This window comes from Protopterus annectens, chromosome 17.part0 (genome assembly GCF_019279795.1).
Source record: "Protopterus annectens isolate FY-2018-M chromosome 17.part0, PAN1.0, whole genome shotgun sequence".
NCBI classification, from domain to species: Eukaryota; Metazoa; Chordata; order Ceratodontiformes; family Protopteridae; genus Protopterus; species Protopterus annectens.
The window spans coordinates 619,998,683-620,025,529 of record NC_056751.1 but is presented as its reverse complement, the minus strand read 5'-3'; the positions used below and the strand labels follow the sequence as shown (position 1 = coordinate 620,025,529).

Below are 26,847 nucleotides of genomic sequence, written 5' to 3'. Positions count from 1 at the left end.
GTCATTTATTATTTATTTATTTTTATTTATTTTTACATATGTTGATTGGTTTAGTCCGACTGAGCTGAAGAGCCCTTTTTCAGTGGAGGCCTGGGGACAAAATATCCAGTACATTATACAATACAATTAACAGAAGTAATTTATATTCAAGTTAAAAAGAATTATTTACATATCATGATTCCATAGATGGTAATGGAAATAAAGACATACTTTTACATTTGAGAAAAGAAATCCATACCTTTTAACATATGTTACTATCAGTTGTAGACACAGAGGAGATAAATGAGAGATGGTTAGAATGAATGTTGGACAAAGGCATAGAAAGTTTGACATTAAAAGTATCTTGTATTGGGCTCGATTAGATGGCTAAGGGAGTTAGGCTGTACTGAGAGTAAGAGATAGATAAAAGGTAGTGTGTGAAAGGGAGGACAATTTAGGGTTGATGTTGGGTTTATAGAGGGTCAGTACAGTGGCATGACCAGAGGGTTTTTGGGTGTTCTTTAGCAGGTTGTTTTAGTGATCTGATTTAAAGTAGGAACTGGTTCCAAGAAATGGTAGGATTATAGCTATAGATGTCACATCCAATTTTTGTCTTGGGTTTATAGATGAGTATGAGGTCTTGGTCAGAGCTACGAAGAGATCTAGTTGGAGAGTAGTAGAAGATAAGAGGAGATATGTTTAGACAGTAGGAAGGTTGGTAAAGGATGGGGTATATGATTTGAAGCTGAGATAGAAGACACTGGTGAGGTAGTTCAAGCCAGTTTAAGTGTTTAAATGAGAGGCAGTGATGGGTTTTGTATGTGTGGTGTGCTGAGAATCTCGCTACCTTGTTGTAGGTTGAGACTAGTTTAGCTAGAAGTATGGAGTTAAGATTTGTTAGAATTTGTGAGCCACCAGAGTAGACAAAAAATCCAATAGAACCTCCATTCTAGATTGGACACTAGTTAATATCCCCACAGAAAATTATCATGTGGGCTGCTTACCTGATACATTGACTGACCACTGCCCCACATTCCTCCTTCATAAACAAGCAAAGATACCCAAACCTATGCTATTCAAGGAGACTAAGGACAAGCACAAAGTCAATCCACAAACTCTTAACAGTATGCTCCTGCAATAGGACTGGAACCCACTAAAAACTCTACCTTTAGACCAGGCAGTTGTTTTTTTTAATACTACTTTTATGAATGTACTAAATATACTAGCTCCCATCAGGAAACTCTGGACTAAAGTTAACTATGCCTCATGGCTAAATAGGACAACAAAAGCCTTAATAAAAGCCAGAGACAATGCCTGCAAAAACTGGAAAAAGAATAACACTATCCAAGACAGAAAAATTAAGAACTACAAAATAAGGCCAAAACCCAAACAAAAGTAGATAAAAAAAAACTACTTTTTGACATCCAAAACAAGCACTCTAGAAACCCCCAAAAGTTCTGGCAGGCCATCAATACCCTTCTAAAACTGGGCAAAACCACCACCCCATCTCCCAACAACAATTCTGATAATGATAGCATAGCTTCAGAATTCAACCATCACTTCACAGACTCTATCCTTGCATTATCTATCCAACTATCCAACAAGAACATTAAAACCACCCCAACTGTAGAACAAACTAACATACCCACTTTCACACTCTTACCTGTACCAACTTTTTCACTTAAAAAGCTACTCTCTAAACTAAAACCCACCACACTCACAGCAGATGGTTTACCCACAAATTTTCCAAAATTAGCTGCAGAATCACTAGTTTACCATGTCTCAATTCATATAAACCGCTCTATACAAGAAACCTACGTACCCCATCTATCGAAGGTGTCACATATAATTCCCCTTCACAAAGGTGGAAACTCCTATGAACTATCAAACTACTGGCCAATTGCTATCTTATCCCACCTTTCCAAGATTCTGGAGAAATATATTCCCACCCAGGTAATGCACTTCTTATCCTCACATAACCTCCTCTCCCTCACACAGCATGGTTTCCACCCAAAACATAGCACAACCACTGCTCTACTTTCCTTTACCAATCAGATTAACCATCTAAGAAACAACAACAAATTCATCTCAGCCATATTCCTAGATCTATCAAAAGCGTTTGATATGGTCTCCCATAACCTACTCTTAGACACTTTCTTAACCTCATCCTTCGCTCCCTCTACTACTTCATGGTTTAGAAGCTATCTCTCTGACAGAAAACAATCAGTTAAATGGCAAAGTATGCTAACTCCTCTGTTACCAACTACTATAGGCGTCCCACAAGGATCAATACTGGATCCTCTACTATTCACCATTTTCACTAACAAACTCCACTACCCTGCAATAAGGGACCTGCCTGACTACTAAGGATTCTCTCATCTACCTCCAGCCTGCCAACTTGGACCTTCCTTTTTTGCTGTCCCAGTACTTCTCACCTGTTTGATTAGTACTTGGCAAACGTTCTATCCACTACCCTGCAATAAGGGACCTGCCTGACTACTAAGGATTCTCTCATCTACCTCCAGCCTGCCAACTTGGACCTTCCTTTTTTGCTGTCCCAGTACTTCTCACCTGTTTGATTAGTACTTGGCAAACGTTCTATCCACTACCCTGCAATAAGGGACCTGCCTGACTACTAAGGATTCTCTCATCTACCTCCAGCCTGCCAACTTGGACCTTCCTTTTTTGCTGTCCCAGTACTTCTCACCTGTTTGATTAGTACTTGGCAAACGTTCTATCCACTACCCTGCAATAAGGGACCTGCCTGACTACTAAGGATTCTCTCATCTACCTCCAGCCTGCCAACTTGGACCTTCCTTTTTTGCTGTCCCAGTACTTCTCACCTGTTTGATTAGTACTTGGCAAACGTTCTATCAACTACCCTGCAATAAGGGACCTGCCTGACTACTAAGGATTCTCTCATCTACCTCCAGCCTGCCAACTTGGACCTTCCTTTTTTGCTGTCCCAGTACTTCTCACCTGTTTGATTAGTACTTGGCAAAGTATGTATTATCATTGCCCCTTGTTGTAAACAAATTTGGTCCGTTTTGATCCCTATTAACTGTTTGTTAGATCCTGAGTCAGGAAAGCCAGCAGCCAGACCCTCCCTAGGACCATTATCATCTATATACTGCTTCCCTGCCATTTAGCTTACCCTTCCCTACTTGCTATACTTCTGAACTCAGTCACCTGATGCTATACTAACTGTGACCACCAGGTGGCAGTCTAACCTAGCCTAGACCCTTCCTCTCTTTTCAATCTACTAGCTTTGGCTCCTTTTTTCCTTCTTTTCTCTTCCCCTTGCCCTACTGCCTAGCTATTCTCCTAATCTACCTCTTCCTGCTCCTTCTCTGCACTCTTCTCAACCCCTACCCTCTGCAGACTAGTAACTTCCTCACTCTGCCCTCCTAATTACCCTTAGTCTTCCTTCTTACCTGCTCTACTGAAACCTTCTTACCTGCTCCACCTTCTCTCTCTGGGTTGTTACTGCTTACTGATTGTCTCCTTCTCCACTTGCTGTGACCCACTCCGTTCGCCCTGCGGGCTCACTCCGCTCCCCTACCCTACCCCCAATTCCCACCCACCCCCAGGGCTGTTAAACTTATACCTATCTGGCCACACCCACTGTCCTGTGAACCTATCACCTAACACTTGAACATATCAACTCCACCCCTAATCCCCCTCTTCTATCATCTGTACACTACTACTTTATACCTACTCTCCCCCAAACCTCCTCTAACTATCTTATCTTACTATATATCTTACTTCACCACATAATTTGTCACTTTAACTTACTTAACCTTTCTACCATACTACTACAATATGGCCTATGTACATTCACCTAGCCTCAAATATTCTCTACTCATGTCTTCTTCATTAATATTCCTTAACTTGTTATACCCTTACCTACTATGAACACTACTCTATGTTCTTTAAAGTATCCTTACAACAGCAAACTACACCAACTACACACCCCGACTCTCTCTCTCATAGCAACATTACCTTTACTTCAGCCTACCTACTGCCTAGGTTTCACAGATATACCCACATTACTTACTTCCCCAACATAAGTCCACCCAAGCACTATAAAGTCATAAAAACTGCATTGACACATTCTTTAAACCTTCTAATAGGTGGTAACATTCATCCTAATCCTGGTCCAATACTACAACATGACAATCTACAAAAACAATCACTCCACAATGCTTCCTCCTCTATAATATCAGGAAACTCACTCAGAATAGCTCAACTCAATATCCATAGCATTAATAACAAAATTAGCCAACTGCATGCTCTTTTACAAGCTCATGCATTTGATATCCTTTGCCTAACTGAAACCTGGTTAAAACCCACTACTCATGACCTAGAAATAACCCCACCTGGATACAACATCCTAAGATCCGACCGTACATCCAAAAAAGGTGGAGGTGTAGCCATCTTGCATAAATCTGAACTCCTTGTTACTCCCATTGATGTGTTATTACCCCCAAATACCAATGCTGAAACCCTTACTGTCAAACTTCAAATTAATAGTGCTAAATCTATCTATATAATCTGCTCCTACATCCCTCCAGGTAATAATATTACCACTCTCGAAAACATTCTTAGCAGCTTAACGTCTCTCCTACCTCAGGAAACTATAGTACTTGGTGATTTTAACATAGATTGGACCACATGTAACTCACCTAATCCAAACACCCACATAAACTTATTTGGCTTCTCTCAAATAATAAACTCCCCCACAAGATTCCATAAACCTAGCAAAAAGGAAACTATTCTTGATTGGATCCTTATAAACAGTCATCCAGATACTTATAAAGTTGGAACTCTCCCAGACGACATTAGTGATCATGTACTAACCTTCATAATAAAACAAAAGAAACCCAGCTCTAATAATTACAACATGGTCACCTTTCGTTCAAAAAAATTCTTCCAAGCAGAAAACTTTCAAAATGAACTAAAAGCCATTAACTGGTCACCTCTAAAGCAACTCAAACTGGACGAAGCCGTCTCTTTTTTTAACACTTCATTCCTTCAAATCCTAAATAGTCATGCACCTATCCACTCTTCCCGTGTAAGGACTAAAATAGCCCCCTGGCTCACAAAACTAACCAGAGAGAAAATGCTCCTACGGAACAAAGTATGGGCCAAATGGAGAGCCTCAAAGAACACTGCTGACCACTTATACTTTAAGCAATTAAGAAACGCTACCAAAAAAGACATTTTGTTAGATAAAAAAAATTATTATTCCAAACTTCAACAATCACACTCTAACAACCCTCAAAAGTTTTGGTCAGGCATTAATAAACTTCTCAAACCAGGCCAGGCTAGGACCCCAGCCCCAAACGCTATTCCCCATGATAGTCCTTTGCAAATAGCCAATACCTTTAACAACTACTTCACTGAAGCTATTCAAACTTTAACACAAACACTAACACCCACTACCCCCTCTCCTTTACAGAATACAAACAGTTCCATTCCCCTCTTACAGTTACAACCAGTTCCAACTTCCTTTATCTGTAAACTCCTTCAGAAACTCAAACCTTGTACTCCCTCTGCAGATAACCTCCCAGCAGAATACCTTCAAGTAACTGCCAAACCCTTAGCTTATCCAATATCCATCCTTATAAACAGAACAATCACAGAAGGTACCATCCCTTCCATATGGAAAGTATCCCATATAATCCCTTTGCATAAAGGAGGTAAATCCACTGACATCTCCAACTACTGTCCAATTGCTCTACTCTCTCCATTAGCCAAAATAATGGAAAGATGTATCCACCATCAACTACTCCAACACCTCCTCCATAACAACTTACTTGCTAACTGTCAGCATGGCTTTAGACCCTTTCATAGCACCACTACTGCCCTACTAAGCTTTACAGACTGTATTAACAGAAATCGAAACAACAACTCTCTTTCATCTGCTCTGTTTATAGACCTATCAAAAGCTTTTGATATGGTCAACCATAGCATACTTATCAGTACTCTAAAAGCCCAATCTCTTGACCCTCAAGCTATTCTTTGGTTTAAATCCTATCTAGATAACAGACATCAAGCAGTTCTTTGGGACAACAATCTTTCCACACCCCTCCCTGTGAACACTGGAGTCCCTCAAGGCTCTATCCTAGGCCCTCTACTTTTTTCTATCTTTATTAACAATCTCTACACTATTGTTCCACAAGCCACTTGCATACAATACGCTGATGACTCTACTCTAATCTGTACTGCTAAGTCCTCATCCTCTCTCCAAACCCTTACTCAAATGGTATTTAATTCTGTAGAAAAATGGTTCACTGATCATTGTCTCCTCCTCAACCCCAAGAAAACCAAACTATTACTCTTCACCCCCACTCAAAAATCGCAACAGATCCACTTCACTATTAACTCCCATAATGGAACTTGTATCTCCCCTGATCCTACTGCACGCCTACTGGGTATTACCATTGATCACAACCTCAGCTTTGATGCCCAGATCAATAATACTATTCAAACTATCAATAAAAAACTAGGCTCTCTGTATAGAATCAAACCCTTCCTTACACAACTTGCTAGAACTTCCACTGCCCAGGCTCATCTTACTTCTACCCTATTCTATGCTTCTGCCATTTATACCAATCTATCTAAGCACAACCTTACCAAGCTTGAATCTAGCTATAATAATATAGTTAGATTTGCTACTGGCTCTCCTATAGAACCCACCACTGTCTCAACCTCAAACAACTTAAATGGTTAGAACTACATAACCAACTACAATATAATCAACTTGTAATCACACAAAAAATTCTGTACCACCCTACTAACACTCCTATCCTCTCTAACCTGATCTCCCCATATAAAAATCTTACAACGCTACGCTCAGCTAGCAAGTTACTAATTGCCAACATTAAATCTAACAACAAAGCTGGAGACTCACTCTTTACCAATGTGGTGGGCAAAATCTGGAACAACCTTCCTACAACACTGACCTCTCTTTCATCTACTCCACTCTTTAAGAAACACCTCAAAGATCACCTAGAAATACATTGGCTATGTCCCTGCTCAATGCCTGACTAAATATTCTTATTCTCCTTTCTCTGCCCCTTTTTCCCTACCTCCTGGGCTACTGCCCCTCCACAGTTCTAACTATTACAAGCTAACTCTTCTCTATTTATATCTTCCAGCCTACTTCTCTTCTCCCTCTTTGACTAAGTGAATGTCAATTTGCTTTTCATGCTAATTTGCTTTTCTTGTCAAAAATTGTATGAACTTGTGCTGATTGTACCTTATAACTCATTGCTTAATTGCTGGTTAAACCTATACCAATGACTTTGTAACTTTGATTCACTCAAATTGCTTGTACTCTCCTTACAACCATTTTGTGCTTCAAAATGTATTTTTTAGCTTGTTTTTTTTATTCTAACTATTGTATGTAGTAATCTTATCATAATTGGAGCTTTTCTCCCCGGGCCTCTACTGAAAAAGGATATGTATCCAGCTAGACTAGCCCGGTCAACAAATATAAAATAAAATAAATAAATAAATAAATAAACTTCTACCCTGCATGTATCACCTATACAGTACGCAGACGACTCCACCCTAATCTGCTCAGCCCATCCATAATCACTCTTCAAAAGCTCACACAAGAATCCTTCTGCTCTGTGGAACAAGGGATTACCGATGTACAACTCATTCTAAACCCCAACAAGATCAAATTACTCCTTTTTACCCCCCATAAATCCAAATCCACACCTCCTACCTTCACTATCACCTCCAAAAATGGGACCACAATTTCTCCCTCCCCTCACACTAAGCTGCTCGGGGTTGAAATAGATAACAATCTAAACTTTAATGTCCATATCTCACAAACCATCACAAAGGTACATAAGAAACTAGGAACCCTATACAAACACAAACAGTTCCTATAGGATCAAGCTAGAATCTCCTTATCCCAAACCCACCTCTTGTCTACCCTAATGTATTCATCACCAATCCTAATTAATATCAGAAAAACAGACCTAAACAACCTAGAGTCATGTTGCAATAAAACTGCAAAATTTGCTAACAACTCCACTTTTAGAAGTCATCACTGTCTTGCCCTGAAGCAACTACAGTGGTTAGAACTCCCTCAGCTAATTAGCTAGCACCAATTAGTCCTCACCTTCAACATAATAAGGAACCCTCAGAAAACCCCAGTCCTAAACCAACTTCTAAACCAGTATTCTGCAAATTGCCCCCTATGCTCATCCAACAAAACCCTGCTCTACATAATCAATGCCAATAAGACTGCAGGGAAAAGTCTGTTCTCCCTCACCATTGCTAGGGAATGGAATAACCTCCCCAAAGTATCTCCTCTGCACCATCCATCTCACTTTTCAAGACATCACTAAAGTCATGCCTCTTGCAATCATGTCTCTGTGCCTGTATCACATAAAATCTTTTCGCTCTCCTCCTAATTTGCCACACCTCATCTCCTCACTGCTTACCTCAGCTATTCTGTACTACTCAAATACTCCCTATCAGGGACTACTATCCTACAAACTATTTCTCACACTATGACATATTTTACGAATAGCATTATTTTCCAGATTCCATTCCTTCATTTTTATGCTTTGCACTACCAATAGGGAATTCAAAGTTTTGCTGTGTATATACCAAGCTTGCTCAAATCAAACTAAGGTACGAAAAATCTCCTTGATTGTATATATGCCACTGTATAGAATTTTTCTGTCATTTGTGGACTACGTGTTGTCATATAAAGACATGGAGCTCTGACTGTATATATGCCTCTGTACAGAAATTATTTTGTCATTTGTTGTATTTGTACTGTTATGTTATGGAGCTTTTCTCCCCGGGCCTCCACTGTAAATGGACCTTGTTCCAGCTGGACTTTCCCGGTAAACAAATGTAAAATAAAAAAAAATATATATATAGTAGACTGGGTAGAAGGTATGTATGAGAGAGGGTTACTTTAGCTTTGGAAGTGAGTTACTTTTTGTTTCTGTATAAAAGGTCGAGTTTCTGATGAGTCTTCTTCATACAATTGTTGATGTGTAGATCACATTTAAGTTGATCATCTATAATGACGCCTAAGAGTTTTGTGTAAGATTCTACTACAATTGGAGTGTTATTGAGAGACAGTATAGAGAAGGTAGATTTGAGATGGTTAAAGTTTTTGGGCAAAAAGAGCAAGAGTTTATTTTTTTTAGGGTTCAGAATTAGTTGGTTATTGGAAAGCCAGGCTTCAACAGATGTAAAAGAATCCTGATAGCACAGAAGAGTTTGGAGGGAGAGTCAGAGATGGTGATGACTGTAGAGTCATCTGTGTATTGTAAAAGGGATGACTGAGGGCAAGAAGTGTGGAGTAGATTAATAAAGACATTGAATAGTAATGGACCAAGAATAGATCCTTGAGGAATGCCCATTTTAACAGGGAGAGAAGGGGAAAGTGCAGAGTGAGATTTCACTAATTGCAGTCGGTCAGTAAGACAGCTGGAAAACCAGATGACAGTAGTGGGGGAGAAGGATAAGTTAGTTCTGTCAGAAGTAAAGAGTGAGAGATGGTGTTGAAGGCTTTTGACAGATCAAGAAATAAGCAAAAGATGAATTGGTTATTATCCCTGGCCAGAGAAATAGTGTTAGTAAAGGAAATAAGGGCAGTGGTAGTACTGTGTTTAGGACGAAAACCATGTTGTGTGAGAGTAAGCAGATTTTCCTGAAGTAGGTGCTGCATGGTTTGCTTGTGAATGCTCTTTTGCAGTACTTTAGAGAGTGGTGACAGCTTAGCAATGGATCTAAAGTTAGAGATTCCTGTGGATTTACTGCCTATATGAATAGGTAGAGTGTAAAATTCTTTCCAGATAGATGGGATGTTTGACTCAGAGATAGAACAGTTGATCAAGATGGATACAGGGAGAGCAAGAGAGTCAGCTGCTTGCTAGGTGAAGTAGGGAGGAATGTTGTCCGCTGATGTAGAGCAAGGTTTTAATTTGGAGAGTAGAGATTTGATATAAATAGTGGATACAGGTCTGAGGTGAAAAGTATTAGAGGGGTTGATGGTAGGAGAAGAGTCAGAGATGTTAGTAATGTTATTTATAGAGCGGTTAGTGTTAATCATCTTAGATATGGATTCAATAAAACAGGTGTTAAAGACAGATCCAGTTTCTTCAGGTGTCTTATTAGGATAGGGATCAGGGGAAGAAGGGTTGCCAGGATGCAATATTTGGTTAATTGATTTCCAGAATTTTTTGGATTAGATTTTAGTGCTGTAGAAGGGTTAAAATAGAAATCTTTTTTGTCTTTAGTTATGTGTTTTCTTTTTGTCAGATTTCTGAGTTCCTTGTATTTTTGCAAATCAGAGGGGAGCTTGGTCCTTATCCAGGTTTTCCACATCCTATCTCTAGATTTCATTAGAGTGCAAGTAGCCTTGGTTAGCCATGGGGATATATTAGATTTTATATGGACTGTATGAGGGGTGCTATAGGGTTAAGTATGTTAAGGAAGGTAGTGTTGAATGAGTGGACTTCTTCATCAAGAGGACTTCTCTAAGATAAGCACCAAATCATGAACAAAGCTGCAACAAAAACTGTACGTTATATGAATAGAGAGATGTATACGTCTGTATATTTGTAATCTTCAAGTAAGTGGGCTGTGTAGGTGAGAGTCATGACATAGTTATCTGAAATATTTGCTAAAACATTCCAAACACTTTCAGAGATATGACTCTAGATTATTAGGAAATGCTATTAATCTTGTATAACAACCGGATACTTTTTTACCATTCAGTTTTCTGCAATCAATAGCATTTCCAATGTTTTCAGGAAGACAAATGTATTATATATTTGAATCATGTTTCTTGTATGTTCATATGAAAAAAAGTGTTATTTTAAATTTTGTAAAAAGCATACATATTTATTTACTCTGACAGACATGCACATATTTGACATGTTGTTGACTGCTATCCCCAACTACTATTCAGTAATACAAGGAGCAATACAAGTCCTACCATCCAAGTGTAGCGTCCTAAAACTTCATAAAAATCGCTTGCAGCAGCATTTCAATTTATGGTCAGATCAGACTAGAATGGTCTTATTAACTTGAAAGGCTACACATTTTACAGAACAGTCACCTGAAAGCAAATGTGTAGTTTTTAGTTTGTTTCCAGATAACAAACACAAAAGTCTAAACAAATAATGTTACTGTGACTTCAGGCCTAAACATATTATGAATATATGCATAACAATTATTTTTAAATTCCTATTTATGCGGTGTAGCATAAAAATTATATAAAATGTTTTTTTTAATTAAAATTCAAAACATTGCAGATCCTTTGCATTTTAACATAGGTGCCTAGTCTGAGTGTTATATAGATAATTATGACAATAATAGCGCCACAAATTTCTTCAAAAAATGTCAAAATATTGGGGAAATGCAAGCTTTTATATGCACAGCAAAAATATCCCAAAACAGTAGTGTTAGGATACACCTATGGAAATGTTAAGACATAAAGGGCTTAAACTATTTACACTGCATTTAGCAATGTTTTGCTACTATTCTCTTAAAGTTTAAATGACTCAATGTAGCTTTTAAATAACTTAGGACATTTGGACTTTGTTCATGCATGACCGGATTAGTTAGCTATGGCTCTTTTCATAATCTCACAGTAACACAAATGGTCACACATTTTAATGTAGAACTCAGTCTGGCTGATCTTTTCAGGATACAATAGTCTAGACATACTCTCAATATTAGAGCTTAAAACTAAAAACACAGAATTTCCAACCAAATATCAACACGTTTGCAAATGAGTTATCCTGTATCCTGTTTCAGTTTTGCTCAGTGTGAGTCTAGTAAACATGATGTAAATAAATGAAGTTTACTGTTTTTAGGAGAATCAGAAGATTATTCTGCATACCCTCAAAACGTTTGCTGTCATTAATAAATCTGAAAAAGATTTAAAAATGGCATATAATCTTAAGGCAAATGACCTTTAATATTTTACCCATAAACTATATTGTTTGAATAGCATGGGAAGGGATGGTATCATGGATGGAGAGTGTTAATATAAGACATATAAACTGAATGAATGAATGAATTCAGTCATATTAAAGAGGAGGAACATTTTTGTACCCTACAAGTACTGGGACTTAGACATCTTCTAATGGATATTAGTCAGGAAAAAGCAATCATATATTCTGTTTAAGGCGCAAAAAGATGATTGAAAAATTCTATGTGGACGACAACCTGAGAATAACAATTCACTACACAGCATTATTTACCATCAGTTTAAACATAAATTTGGACAAACAAGGACTGAAGATTCTGGATTTTAGAAGCACTGCATTGAAACAGATGCCATGCCTCAGGGAAAAAAAAACTAAAGGGATGGGGGTAGGAGAATATGTAACAAATCAAAACTGCCTTCACAAAAGCAAGAAGTCTAGGTGCAAAATGATTTTGTAATTCTAATAGAAGGAAAAAATCTGATATTATTCTCAAGCTAGTACTAAACTGAAGGTAAATGTAAATTGAAATGTAAGTTTTAAAAAAGTGTTTTTTGACATTTATATAGAAAATAAGTCTGAGGTTCGTACTAAAGCCATGGTTTCAAAGATTAATTGTGCATACCACAATACTTTTTAAAAGTGTATATGCTGTGCATTATTGACTGTCATGGAGAGGAACTTGTTTCTGTTCAAGGCTAAAGTGTAGTGATGGTGTGGTTCTAGTCTCTATAGTTACTGAGATATAAGCTAAGCAGCTGCTGTGACTTGGTAGTTCATCATTAATGCCTCAGTTTATGCATACACAGTAGTTAATATATTGTTTACAGTAGTTCATGTAGTGTTATAATGCAAAATGAATACTGTTAGAATGTAATAATCTGTGATACAGTGTTTGTAGCATGCACAGAGAGGAACAGTTTAGTTAGTTAGTTAGTTAGTTAGTTAGTTAGTTAGTTAGTTAGTTAGGTGCATATTTTTACCCTAATGGACATTTCCTACTTTTGCAGGAGGCCCAGAGAAAGTTGCATATTACATTGTACCAAAAGTGCCAATAATACAAATACAGCATTTATATCAATAAAAAAGTATAGAGCATACTAAGCCAGATGTAACAGTAAGCAATTTATTTTGAAACTGACAGTTAAGGTTGGCAATGCAATGTTGTTAATAGATTAAGGTGCAAACAAAATAGCACAGATATGTGGAAGAGTTGATTTCTGTAGATGTTAAAAGAAAGCAGAAAAGCAAAAGCAAAGTGAAGCTGTAATTGGAAGATAAGGCAAATGTATATTCATTTATTCAATTATTAATAATAATGTTTTGGTAGCCAGATTAGGCCTACTGTGATCAGACCTTTTTAGGATTGGAATAAAAGGAGAAAAGCCTGTATTTTGCATGGTTTAAAAACAGAACAGTATGTTCTGAGTAGTGTTTGTAAGTTTAGTATTGTTTTGGTAAGTGCAATGAAAAGTGAAATATTTATTTTACCTGTTCATTAAGGCCTGTGTCATAGTCTAAAACATCTCATCCTAATCAGGTAGCTTCCCAATTGTCTTTCATTTTATAACTACAGATGTAAAGGTATTAACAGAAGAGTAACATGCATGTCTGCTGCTGAATTAATTATATTTTCTCTGCATCATTTATCTGCCAATGTACATAGAATATTTTAAGCCATATTGAATTATATGTGCTAAGTTAACCCAAAGGTTACTTACATTTCCCAAGGATAGAGTAAAGGTTGTTAACTGTGTCGTTATTTCCATAGTCATACACAATAGGTGCAAATGGTCCATTATCAGTCAAACATCTCCCACTATGAAATTTGACTGGAAATCTCTGTAAGGAAGAATATTTACATTATATAATTATGACAGGTAGCTACTGACATTAATTTCAGTTCAGAATTGTATTTCATCAACTTAATTTAAGCTGTATAATGCATATGTGACCGTTATATGTTTTGCAGTATGTATTTACAAATAAGGATATACTACTTTTTATGTTATTTTTAGCTCCACAAAGCCGATCATCAGCTGTCCCCAGTTAGTTTCCTTATCTACTATCCTCCTTAGCCTCCACCAGGGTAAATTCAACCCATGTTAAGGACCAGTAAGGAAATCTAGGCCATGGGGCCTTGGGGCACCATCAGACTGCTTCTAGGGCATTATTTTTTTATAGTTCCCACCACATGTGCATGGACCATAATGCCCTGAGGAATGAATGTGCAAAGAACACTGATGCTGCATTGTCCCTCACTTCCACAAGGAAGTGATGTCAATAGGATGCTCACCCTCAGGTAACACGTCTTGTTTTTTTTTTTTTTTTCTAGCCTACATTGGGGAAATCAACCACAATTGTGTACCCTAATAATGCACTTCTCCCTTATCCAGCAGGATGGCCAAGCCAATCCTCCCCTGCCAATACTTCAGATGCCCAGGCCTTAATTGAACCAGGCTTACTCAGGCCCAAGTCAGGACTTTATCCTTCTATGCCATAGTGCTTGCACGTAACTTAACACAGAGGATCTAGACTGTGATCTGATAATGAGATGTTTCCTTGTAAGTCATGGGTATAGGGTCTGTCTACTTCCACCTCCATTTGCCTACTATATCTCTCTGAGCAAGTCAGTTAACCAGACATTGCTCCTGGATCATCCCTGAAAAGGGTGAACTGAGTTCAGTGGGCTTACTTGGTTAAAAAATAGATAAAAAATAATAATGATAATAATAATAATAATAATAATAATAATAATAATAATAATAATAATAATAATAACAATAAATATAGCACAAAATATGTCAGAAACAGAAAGATGTGATGCAAACTCTACTAAAATCTTATAATATTATTTTTATTTGGTGAATTATGAGAACTCATTCTCAATGCATCATTCTGTAATTTACTAAAAGCAGTGCACCCCTTCATAATAATAATATTTACTTGTGTTATTACCTGTTAGCGGTGGAAAATATTGCTGAGATTCATCAAATGAATTAAGTAAAATGATATCAGAAAAGCAATGACATTTATAATCAAAATTATCTTCGCTCCAATGAAATATTCTTTCCAGGTATATTTTATTTATTTTTTTTTATTTTATTGTATTTATTTTGTTAACTGTAACTGGTCTTAATCACAGACGTTTTTCAGTCATGATCCAGGAAAATTGGCAACAAAAAAGCATACAGTACTATGTACATGAACATGAACAAATTATACAAATACACAGTGGTAAATTAAGCATCTCATTTACTGCAAACAAATATAAAATGCCTCATATATTTGAGCAATAAAAAATACATTAACTAATAAAGCAAAAAAAAGCAATCAATCAATATTATGCTGTGACGATGATGATGAAGAAAGTGATGATGATGACACTTATCCTCAAATATTTTCTGTAATAAAACAAACATTTATAGATTTTCCATATGATATAATCTGCCTTGGAACAAGGTATCAATATGCAAACAAATAGCACAAAGTCACTACTGATCCTCTAATGGTATATTATATACAGTGGAGCATTTGCACATGTCACTTAACTGGGATCGCTAAGACAGCTGCACTTTTATCTTTCTGCAAGGTGTGATTTTAATAGTTTGTCAAAAACTAGAAGACTTAGGGGGATACAATAAAGCCTACATGATCATTTTTCACTGTGTGTGTTGTGTCGTGATGAGCAAATAGCCACAGAGAATTTTAGAGTCGGTAAGCACTGTATATAGGGGCGCACCCCCATGCAAACACGCTAAGCACCATGGCATGCTTATTACAGCATAAACAGCTGAATTGCATGGTAATCAACCAATCTAACACAGTGGAGCTATTCAACAATTTATAAAGTATCCATGTAGACTCTGTGCTGGTTTTACCTGCAAATTCCAAAACTTTTGGAATACATGCACAGAAAGGAGTCTACACAGACAGAATATTAGCAGGTGCTGTTGCTTTAATACATTTGTATGTGCTACAGGCTGAAACCGATGGTGCTGCTAATAGGCCTAGGCTGAGAAGGAGGAGGAGAGTTTTCAGGCCTCATTTAACTTTTCACAATGTATATGATGTGGAAATTGTAGAGCACTACAGGGTGGATAGGGACACACTACAGGAAATCTGCAACCTCTGCCATCCTCAACTCAGAAAAAGAACCCATCCCACTGGAGACAAAGGTATGGGTAGCCCTAAGAATTTTAACTAAGACCAACAGAGGACATGCTGGGAGTGTCACAGGAATCAGCATTCAGGTTCCTACACCAGTTCCTGAATGCTGTGCTCCAACATCCCAGTGACCACATATATTTTCCCTGTAGTTCTGAGGAAAGGACCAGAAATATGCAAGAATTCTACTGTATAGCACACTATCCTGAAGTATCGGGTGCCATAGAATGCACAAATATAGAAATGAAGGCACCACCTGGGGAACAGGGTAGGCTCTACATAAACAGAAAGGGCTACCGCTCTATCAACTGCCAAGTCATGTGTCATGCCAAAGGAATCATCTTGAACATATGTGCTGGCAACCCTAGCAGTCAGCACAACTCACATATCTGGCACACCTCCCAACTGTATCAGATATGTGCTACGGGGAATATCCCACAGGGTCATCTACATTGGGATGCAGTCTATGCACTGGAATCATGGCTGATGACACCCATCAGAAATGCACACACACCCTTGGAAGAATGCCATAATGAGGCACATGCTCAGACCAAAATGCAGTACAATTCACAGACATGTATAGAAATAGTCACAGTATGTGCCATGTTACACAACATAATCCTGATGAAACAGCTTCAACAAGATCAGCAAGGGGAAGGGGCACACATCCCAACACTAAGGCCAAGGTCACCATAGCCACAGGCAGATGAGAAGTCATAGGGGGAACAACTAGCTGCTGTGGGTATAGACAAGCATAGGTGTGCTGAATATGCCCTTGCACTGGCTAAGAGACAACGCATAGCACACTCACTCACCACCTAGGAGCCTAAAACCTTACTCCTACTCACATACATATAGTAACATTGATGCCAGGCAATTCACACAACCATTGCCTGCTCATTTATTGGCTGTGCACTGATTGCATCAGACAGAGTCCTGAAATAAAACTGTGGCAACTGCTGCATTTACAAGGTAAGTCCTCAACCTGGACTGTATTATTTAATAATATGAATGTGTGGCATATTCTTGTATTTCATTAGTTGATACAGTAAGCAAGTAAAAGGTGAGAGATTTGTACAGAAATGGCCTTAGCACATGACAGCAGAGACTCATTTGACTTATACGTGTCCATTACTAGGTATTAGTCCTCAGGCAACAAAGATTCATAGTCATACCTCTCAAAAGTAGTGATGATCACAGCATGTGACAGCAGAGACTCATTTGACTTACATGTGTAGGCCTCAGGTATCAAAGATTCACACAGTTATACCTCTAAAAAGTACTGATGATCACTGCACGGCCTCAGGTTACCACCATACTTTTGTTCTAGAAAATCATTAAAGACAGAAGTTAGAAAGTAATGATACACATTGCAGTTTCTGACTTCACAACCTTCACAAGATCATTCACTATAAAGTTGGGAAATTTTGATGCTTTCAACTAATTTTCCAAGGCCAATATAAGTCCAAGGTACAATTACCAGTTAACACCACAAATACAGATATACTAAGCACTAAGTTAGCTATGAACCCTGAACATCAGACACAAAGCTTATGTATCCCCTAATCCAAAAGATAGGAAACAGGGATATGGCACAGTTATCATCACTTGCACAGGATGTTGTGTGGGAGGCCAGGAAGCCTATGCTGACATAAAAGGTTGGTGAGTGTGTGTGAATAAGAAAAGCAGACAAACATTTGGATAAACCAACAAATAACCAGTGACACAAAATGAGTAACTGTTGTGAATGTGTCTGTACGAGTCCTATAGGTGAAATTGGTGTGTGAGTATCTGAATGAACACAGCCAAGCTCTGTGCTGTCTCTGTGCCTTGATATGTCGGACAGGTATAAGCCATGCATGGTAGAGTTGGCAGTTCATAGCTGTCATAACTGACCATGAGAACTCTCTCTGCCAGGAATTTCACTAGCATATCCACTCCCACAGTCAGGTGAACTGCTGCTACCTGAACATGACTGATGTCTGCTGGATGAACTCCCTTCATAGGTCCACCCAGGACCATGAGTCCATGCCCTGCCACATCTGGTTTTGGACAGCAAACTCACTGATGGAGCAGTGGAAGTACTGCCACTATGTGAGCATGAACAAGCATGGCCACATTGGCTGACAGCAGATGATGTGGCTGACCTATGCCCATGAGGATGCTGTTCCTCTCCCAGAAGATGTTTCACCACAAACACTTCCTATTCCAAAGTGGCATTCATCCAGTCCATTGAATCATCAATATGGTGGAGGCAATCATGCATGTCAGCCTGTGCCACCTTTACAACACTGAAAATTTGTCGAAAGCACCTATGGAAATGTGCCTGTGCCTCCATAATGGCCCTAAACATATGTTGAGTGGCACAGAAAGAGACACCTATACTAGGTAGAGGAGGAACAACAGGTTCCCTCCAAGCAACCCTATCAGCCCTCCTGTATAGTACCCTGTCTACACTTTGGCTATGACCAGAGTCAGCAGGCACTGAAGCCGTACTAGCCATACTTCCCTGATCAGTGGCCTCACCATCCAACTGTTCAATATCTGATGGCTCACTGGAATGGGTAGACATTAGCCTACAAGCTGTGTCTGAAGGAATTGCAGGGGATGGCCAGACGTCAACCTCAGTGTCAGATTTAACCTCTGCATCCACCAACTGCACCATAATATGGACACCATCATCATCAGAGTCTGCTGATACACTGACATCAGGTGGCAGAGGGCCCACACTTTCACTGTCATGATTACTTGTGATAAAAAGCAAGAAACACAGGACAAAAATTAATACCTACACAACTGTAGTCCAATATATGCTAACAAACTAACAGTGGTGCTACTATTATGGACAGTAAAGCAATACACACAGCAGGCCTGACAACAGCAGCCCACACTAAAATATTTCTTTAAATTGTTCAGCAGTACTAACATAAGCAGATGAGAATTTCTTCTGCAATCCTTATGGACCTGTAAAAAGTTAAGCAAGATGTAAGGGCACATCATCACAATTAAAAGTAACACAGAATATAATACTTTTACCCCTTTATATGTCCATTAAGTATACTTTCAAGAAGAACATGGCTGTCAACACAAACCTAAGATAATAACTGTAGCAATATTTAATCCCTCCCCCCAAAAACTACGTGACACAGAAGTAACGCATTGATTTCAACTGTTTTACTATTACATCAGTATTCAACTGTTGAGATACCAAAGCCTACAAGGAAGCTATTGCTGGGTCATGCTTGCTGTCTCTGACATTGTTGCTCCCACATCCAGGACATGCTGTACTCCACTTTCCTGTGAGCTGTCTACATTCCTGATATTGACCAGGAACTCTTCAATGAGTGCTAGTGGTGTTCCCTAGAAGGTTCTGCCATGGTACCCATCTGGTCATGGCCTACTGCAGCTGTTTTGCTCCATGCAGATGTGATCTTGTCAGTGGTCCTGTGGTGCACCTGCTCATATGTTCTGCCATGGCCACAAACAGCATACAGATTCACAGCTATCTTTTGGCAAATCTGCATCCTAAATGCCATATTTCTCCGTCCCCTTTCCAGCAAAAAAGCACCATGTTGTCTAAAGGCTTCCACTATGACCTGTTTCTCAGCATCAGTGAAGGGGGGTCTTCAAGTATTGACACGCCTAGGTGGCATGCATCTAGGTGTCCTAAAAGATAACAGAAGGATAATAGACATAAGCATCACATAAGTACTGAATGACTAATTCCAGATAAAACAAATAAGGTAGCTACTCATTATTAACCCTTGTAGAAACATACAACAGTCTTCAAATGTGAAATATGAACAACAGGCAGGATGCAAAACAAGGAGACCAACAAGAGCAACATATCCTTGTTTGTGCCAAAACAGTAACTCACCTTTGCTCCCCCCAAAAAGAACAGGAAAATGGCACATTTTGCTAACAAACCATCTTTGAAATGCTAAAAGTGCTATCAAAGAAACTGTCCCTGAAACATATGTACATATTTATCACACAACATTTTATTTGCATGTATTGGCAATCACTTATACCTCTGAAATGGTTTGGCAAACATGCTTATGCCATCAATACACTTCTAACTATTGCATACAGATAAAAGTGCATAAGCCTTTGCTTAATATTTTTCTTAAATATGCAGTATGTAGCTGAATAAATGTAAACATACATTCTGAAGTTCAATATTGCTCTGTAGGGATATATCCTGAAGAAATAGCATTATGTGCAGCCTTTCCAACATGAACAATTCTCTTCACCATCTGTTTGCCTAGCTACATGGTTGCCTTTTTTATATGGTGTATATTCAGGTCTGTTAGCATGGTGAAGATGCAAATAAGGTGTGAACTCATTAGAATTGCTGAATCCCAAACAATCGGATCCATGTAGGATATGTAAACATAGTGCAGGCACTCCCACAGTGTTTGTTTTTAATGGATTGCAGCTGTGAATAATTAGTGGTTTGGGGAAGTAAAACATAACAGCATTACAGGCTGCCTTACTTCCACTAGTTGTGTCAGGTTAGATCTACAAAGTGTTAGATTTTGCACATCTTAACCCAAAATACATTTAACACTATTGAGAACTGGCTCGCCAACCAACGCCTACTTCTGAATGCCAATAAAACTAAATTTCTACTCTTCTCTCCCACTAGTAGATCTATCACACTTTCATTCTCGGTCACATCTAACAATGGTACCACTATTTCCCCAGATAATCACACCAAACTGCTAGGGGTTATCATAGACAATAATCTCAAATTTCACCTACAGGTCAACAAAACCATACAGACCATCAATAAGAAGCTTGGATCACTGTATTGAAACAAGACATTTTTAACCCTACTGGCTAGGACTGCAATTGCCCCATCACACCTACTCTCTACTCTTTTATATGCCTCACCTGTACTCTCAAACCTCAACAAATCCAAACTAGATAAGCTGTCCCATAACTACAATCATATTGCCAGATTCACCATTGGCTCCACCTATAGAACCCATCATTGCCAGAACCTTAAACAACTAGAGTGGCTAGAACTGTCCAGCTTAATTCAATTCAATCAACTCTTAATAGTGCACAAAATTTTGTACCACCCTAAGGATACCCCCTCATTTAAAAATATTATTAAGCCATATAGCAACCTAAGATCCCTACGGTCATCTGATAAACTGCTGGTCCAAACCCACAAAGCTAATAACTCTGCTGGTGAATCCCTGTTTGCCAACTTCATTGGGAAAACCTAGAATTCGTTGCCAAACTATATAACCCAACAATCCTCCAAACGATTCTTCAAAAAAAACTTCAAACAGTATCTAAAAGTGAATTGGCTATGCCCATGTACCAACCCTGATTAAGTTATAAACTAAAAGCATATTCTGCAATTATCATAACTTGTAACTACATCACCAAGCTCTGCTTCCAATCTGATGTCTCTTACTTTTAATTGTCTGTCCATGAGAATTGTGAGTCCCTACTAGAGAACTCTACTAACCCATTGTATATAATCACTTTGTTTTTATAATTGTTTGCTAACTTCTGTGTACTCTATGTAAGTTTGTCTATGTGGAGCTTTTCTCCCTGGGCCTCCGCTGAAAATAGACATGACATAGTCGGACTATGCCAGTAAACAAATGTAAAATAAATAATAAATAATAAATAAATAGATGGAAACTGGAAATGTAAGTGAGCAGAGCACAAGTCACAGGTTGTCGTCCTTAACATCCAACCTGCCTTTCATTTGTTGACAACTGCATATGATATTATTTCCACTTAATATCCTCACACATTTTAAGACCAATTATATATAATGGCTTACACACTGCATGTCTCAGATTACTGCTCAGATAAATGAAGAATGGCAAATAAACACAGATATGAAAGACAAAGCTTTATATTTGCAAGCAATAATCATGATAGGTTGTGTGATTACTAGGTGCACCACATCCAAAACTAATACATGTACAAATAACACTTGTATGGTTTGATATCACTGTAGATGCTGTTGCAGTTGGTTTTGTGCAGATTAAGCTCAGTACTTTGCTGCAAAGCTGTTTGTATTGCAAAGAGGGATATGGCACCCATCCTGTGTTCTGATGGTACATTGGCGTGAGAGTTCAAATCCAGACCTATGTAGAAATATCCAATGTGTACTAACATTTACTAGTATGTATGTCATAGATTGCTTTTCCTTATTTCAACAACCTCTCCCTTTGAAACCTTAAAAGTTCCCAGAAAAGAAAATTACGGTATGAAAAAATGCAGTCACTGTGGTTATTGCAAGTCTGTTTTTGTAGGTGACAATATTAAGGTGAATGGTTTTAAAATAAAAATACTTGGTTAGTTTAACTGTAAAACAAAGGGAATAGTTTATTGTGCACTTTGCAGATTATGCCATGCATTTTATGTAGGAAAACTGACTGTAGATTAAGAGACCAATTCTACAAGCACAACTATGAACTTAACAGGAAAAAGGAAACAAATGCCCAATCAAAACATGTGGAAGAGAACCCTGGACAAGACTTTAAATTTATTATTCTGTAAAATGTTATGCCTAATGTGAGGGGTGGTACATGGTCTCTAAATAGAGAGAGGTGTGAACTGTACTAACAATTGCATTTAAATGCTAAAAATTAGCCAGGTTTGAATTACCAGATATCACTGGCATATATTTTAAAGTTGAAAGCATTGGAGAGATAAGGTTTATTTTTACCCATACATTTAAATTTGCACCTGCAAGATGTGCATACCTTTTAAAATTGTTATGTTGTTTGCATTTTATACATTCTTTATATATTTGCTACTTTTGCTTTAAAAAAGGCAGCTCATTCTGTTTGAGGGCTCGGGGGTCATATAACCTATTTTTAGATTACCTGAGCTTATACATTAATATATTTGATGTGTGTTTTTTATTTGAAGAAGTTTCTGCTCAAAGAAATGAAAGTGCTAATCAATTAAACATTCATTCTGCCAAGCAGAGCTATGCTTCTCAGCCCTTTCAGTTCCTGTGTGCTTTGAGTTTGTTTACATTTGATGTTTTATTTATTGGCCAGTGTTTGTGTGATGTGCCACTTAGCACAAACACTGAAAAAGGAGAAAAAAATGAATGTCAGGTTTGACTATGCTTATTCTGGTTTGCTTGACGTGGGTCAGTGCAAAAATGATCAACTGGCCCAGCCAAGAAGCAGACAGGACATAGACAGCCAAAAATAGAAACTTGATGCATTCAATTAATACTATTGGGTATTGTGCAAACCCACAAATCAACGTTATGCTGCAGTTAAAAGTGAGACCTTAGGAATGATTAGCACAATAGGAAATGTCATTAAACTAGTCTTGTGGCAACATGTGTAAGTATAGGACTGCCATACACATGGTCCTGGGTTCGAATGCTGCATATTCCATACACTTGTACTGTTGTTCCACTTCCCATTATAGTCACTCTCACTTATAACACTTGAGATAATGGAGCTGATATGTATGAGGGCTGAGACACTAGCAGTGTGCCAGTTATATATATATATATATGATATATATATATATATAGATATATATATATATATATAGATATATATATATATATATTATTGTATTTATTATCAGATGTTTGACTGTGGTTATACTCTGTGCTATATTTGTAAGTATATTTCTGCTCTCTGGACTGGCATGGCCTTCACTTTTGCCTAACACACATGCACAACTGCCTGTACATCCAATAATCTTGAAATTACAACTGCAAATATGTAATGTCTCACTGTTTGGCATGGGTGTGCTCCGCTTATAGTCACACAAACACAGTGCTCGGAGGTGCTAACTGCCTAACACTGTGTTTGTGTAATAGTAAGTGAAGCTCGATAGTTTCAAACAGTGTGCACACTCCCAGTAAATGTGATAATTGTAACTGGTGGAAAACCATCATTCCCCATTGCTCTTAGACATGGCAGGTGTTTGTGAAGAAGGTGTCAGGTTTAGGGCACAGTGATGGGGTGTTCAGAGTCCAATACTGGACTCCTAGTTAAGAACGACAGTACCATGCGTCTGCACAGGAACTATTCTGGTTACCAGTATAAGTCAGAAACATGGGATAGTTTAGCCTGGGCTGCATCCACTGCTACTGGTATCCTGTTCACTGGTGAACAGTGTAGGCATCATTTCAATGACATATGGCTGAGGAAGAGGGATACCCTCAATGCTTAGAATGAGGAATTTAGGACTGGGGACATCCAGCACCGATGCAAGTATAAACTACAGAGAGTACTCGTAAGAATTAAAAAGCTCAATATTGGTATTCATAAAAGTATTCTGTCCTGTTCTGTTTTTTCCACAGCTGCCAAGTACTGAGAGGTTAATGTACAAACCCATGGGGCTAGATTGGCAAGGATGAGGGAGGAATGTGGTATGTATGCAGCAGAAGAGTAGTGTTCTTGTCGCATTAAAACTTAAAGATAGCTTTTTTGGGTATTTTGTAGAGTTGTATTAAACTGAGCATGTATATCTCAATTATAAAAGTAAGTATGCATGCATTAGTCTGTAGCACAAACCAGGAGTACAATATTACACTTTAGTCAGAGGCTGTGGGTTCAAATACCACACTTCCCTCCTATATAATACTGTTAATTTTTCAACTGTATTTAAATGAAATTTAAACCTCTATACCAGTGGCACAAATGCCCTGCTGTAAACTGTAATCTGTATAATGGAACATGCATATATGCAATATATGCACATGTCAAGGATTACTTGCTACAATCTGTAATATACTGTATATCTGTTAGGAGGTAGTAGTCTTAAAAGTAAAAATTAAGATAATAGAGCCAAACAATTCTGTTAATGCATTGCATGTCACATATGAAAGTACTAATCTTATCTCTTTTTTTTTTCCCTCACCCCAAACCCTTATCATGATTTATTTTATTTTATTTTAATTTTTTTTAATAATTTTATTATGTGTTATCAAAATGTGTCATCAAAATGTGTCCATCTCATCCATTTGTACCACATTGCTAAATGCTCCACAGGACAGCAAGGTAGGTCTGCCCCACAGGATCCACCTGTGACCCCCTCCACCAGCTCCAGCACTGTTGCCCAGCACATTTGTAAGTCAACCTGGCAGCACTGTCTCTGCTGCCCTTACACTACTTGCCCTCTCATGTAGTCCTGCCCCAGAGGCTGGTCCAGTGTTTCCCTCTGGGAGCAGTGGCAGACATGGTGATTTTATCACTGCACCGAGTTGCCAGAGATTGTGCATAGGGTTGTGTGCTGCACTGTTGGTGCACACCTATGCCAACTGGACAGGCTCCTCTCCTTCATTTGACTTAGTACCAGGATTAGGAGTAGGATACATCAAACACTCTAGCCAATGGCGGAGTAAGGTGGCAGTGATGACTGTCCAGAGGGTGAGGACTCGATTCTCACTGTCACCCAGCTTGATGACCATGGGTTCAGAATGTCCCCACCCTCACCCCAGTCATGGTCCCCAACCTTTTGTGCCCATCACCAACCTCTCTCTGGAGGTGACAGCCCAAATTCAGTTAATATTTTCCACATATGTTTACTTTACACTGTTAAAGAAATGGATAGCTATGTTTTTTGCTATCTCCCTTCTGCACATTCCTGCCATGGTTTCTCTTTGTTCTTCCCCCTGATTGCTCCCCATTTCACCACTGTCCTATCTACCTATTTCACATTTTTAAGCCATGTTTGCATAAAGGTGCACATTGGGCACCAATGTACAGCAAAAGGGAATGGTAGCAATATATTTACATCTATTTAAAAGTATTAGATACAGTGTAAATATATTTAAAAGTATTAGAAACACCTGTATTCAAACCCAGTACCGTCTGGCCCTAACAAGGAATGTATCAATGCATTGACACATGCTACCACAAGTTAGCTATGTGCAAACATGTGTTTCTCACATGCGTATGCACTTTGCTAACCACTGCGCAAACCCGCTGCTTGCAGTTCTATGGAAAGGTATATACTATGCTGCATTACTGCTGTTTACGGTCCATTCCCTTTGTATGGCATTAAATTACACATATAAACATTACAAACTGAGAGCCCTATCTAACAATATGTCACATATTTACAATACAGCCATCTATTGCCACCCCCCCCCAAACACTGCACCCTGGTGTCTCAGTACCCTTTCCACACATATATCAACCACAGAACAAAATGTAATATCAAATGTGTGCTTTGCAGTGCACATCTATCTGGTAACATGCAGAATTACAACTATTGACCCATATGCCTAAAAAGACTTATCTGCAAGGCTAGGGAAGGAATCAGCATGGACCATATCTACAGGGACATAGATGACCTTCAACACACTTGACACTACCATTTTGTTTTTTTGTCAAAGGTAAATCACGCTTTTTGAACCTTGTGGACTTCTTGGATACTGACTCCACAGGCCTGGGTGAGGGATAATAGGATATGCCACCTATGATGACTTATCCAAAATCTTTGATACTATCCCCATTCATGTGTCATAGTGAAGATCTTCCATGTGGGAATTAACCTATAGGAATGAGTAACTGGCTCACTGACAACACATACTCTCGAAGTTGGGGACTGCATCTCCACTAGTAGCCAGTTGCCATTAGAATACCACAAGGATCTGTACTCGGCCCTCAACTCCTTGCAAACTACTTCCGTAAAGTGCAGGCAATGGTAGATAGCTTGTGGTTTACCATGTTTGCAGATAACTGGTAACTGGACACAT

At 38.5% G+C, this 26,847-nt stretch overlaps 1 protein-coding gene across 1 annotated transcript in view; it reads right to left on the bottom strand.

The window, feature by feature from the left end:
* Window positions 1-26,847, bottom strand: part of LOC122791334 (intelectin-1-like) — a 349,205-nt gene that overhangs the window by 155,188 nt on the left and 167,170 nt on the right. Inside the window, exon 5 of the mRNA XM_044059049.1 lies at window positions 13,682-13,802. Within this exon, the coding sequence (XP_043914984.1) occupies window positions 13,682-13,802 (121 nt within the window). The remainder of the gene's footprint in view (window positions 1-13,681; window positions 13,803-26,847) is intronic.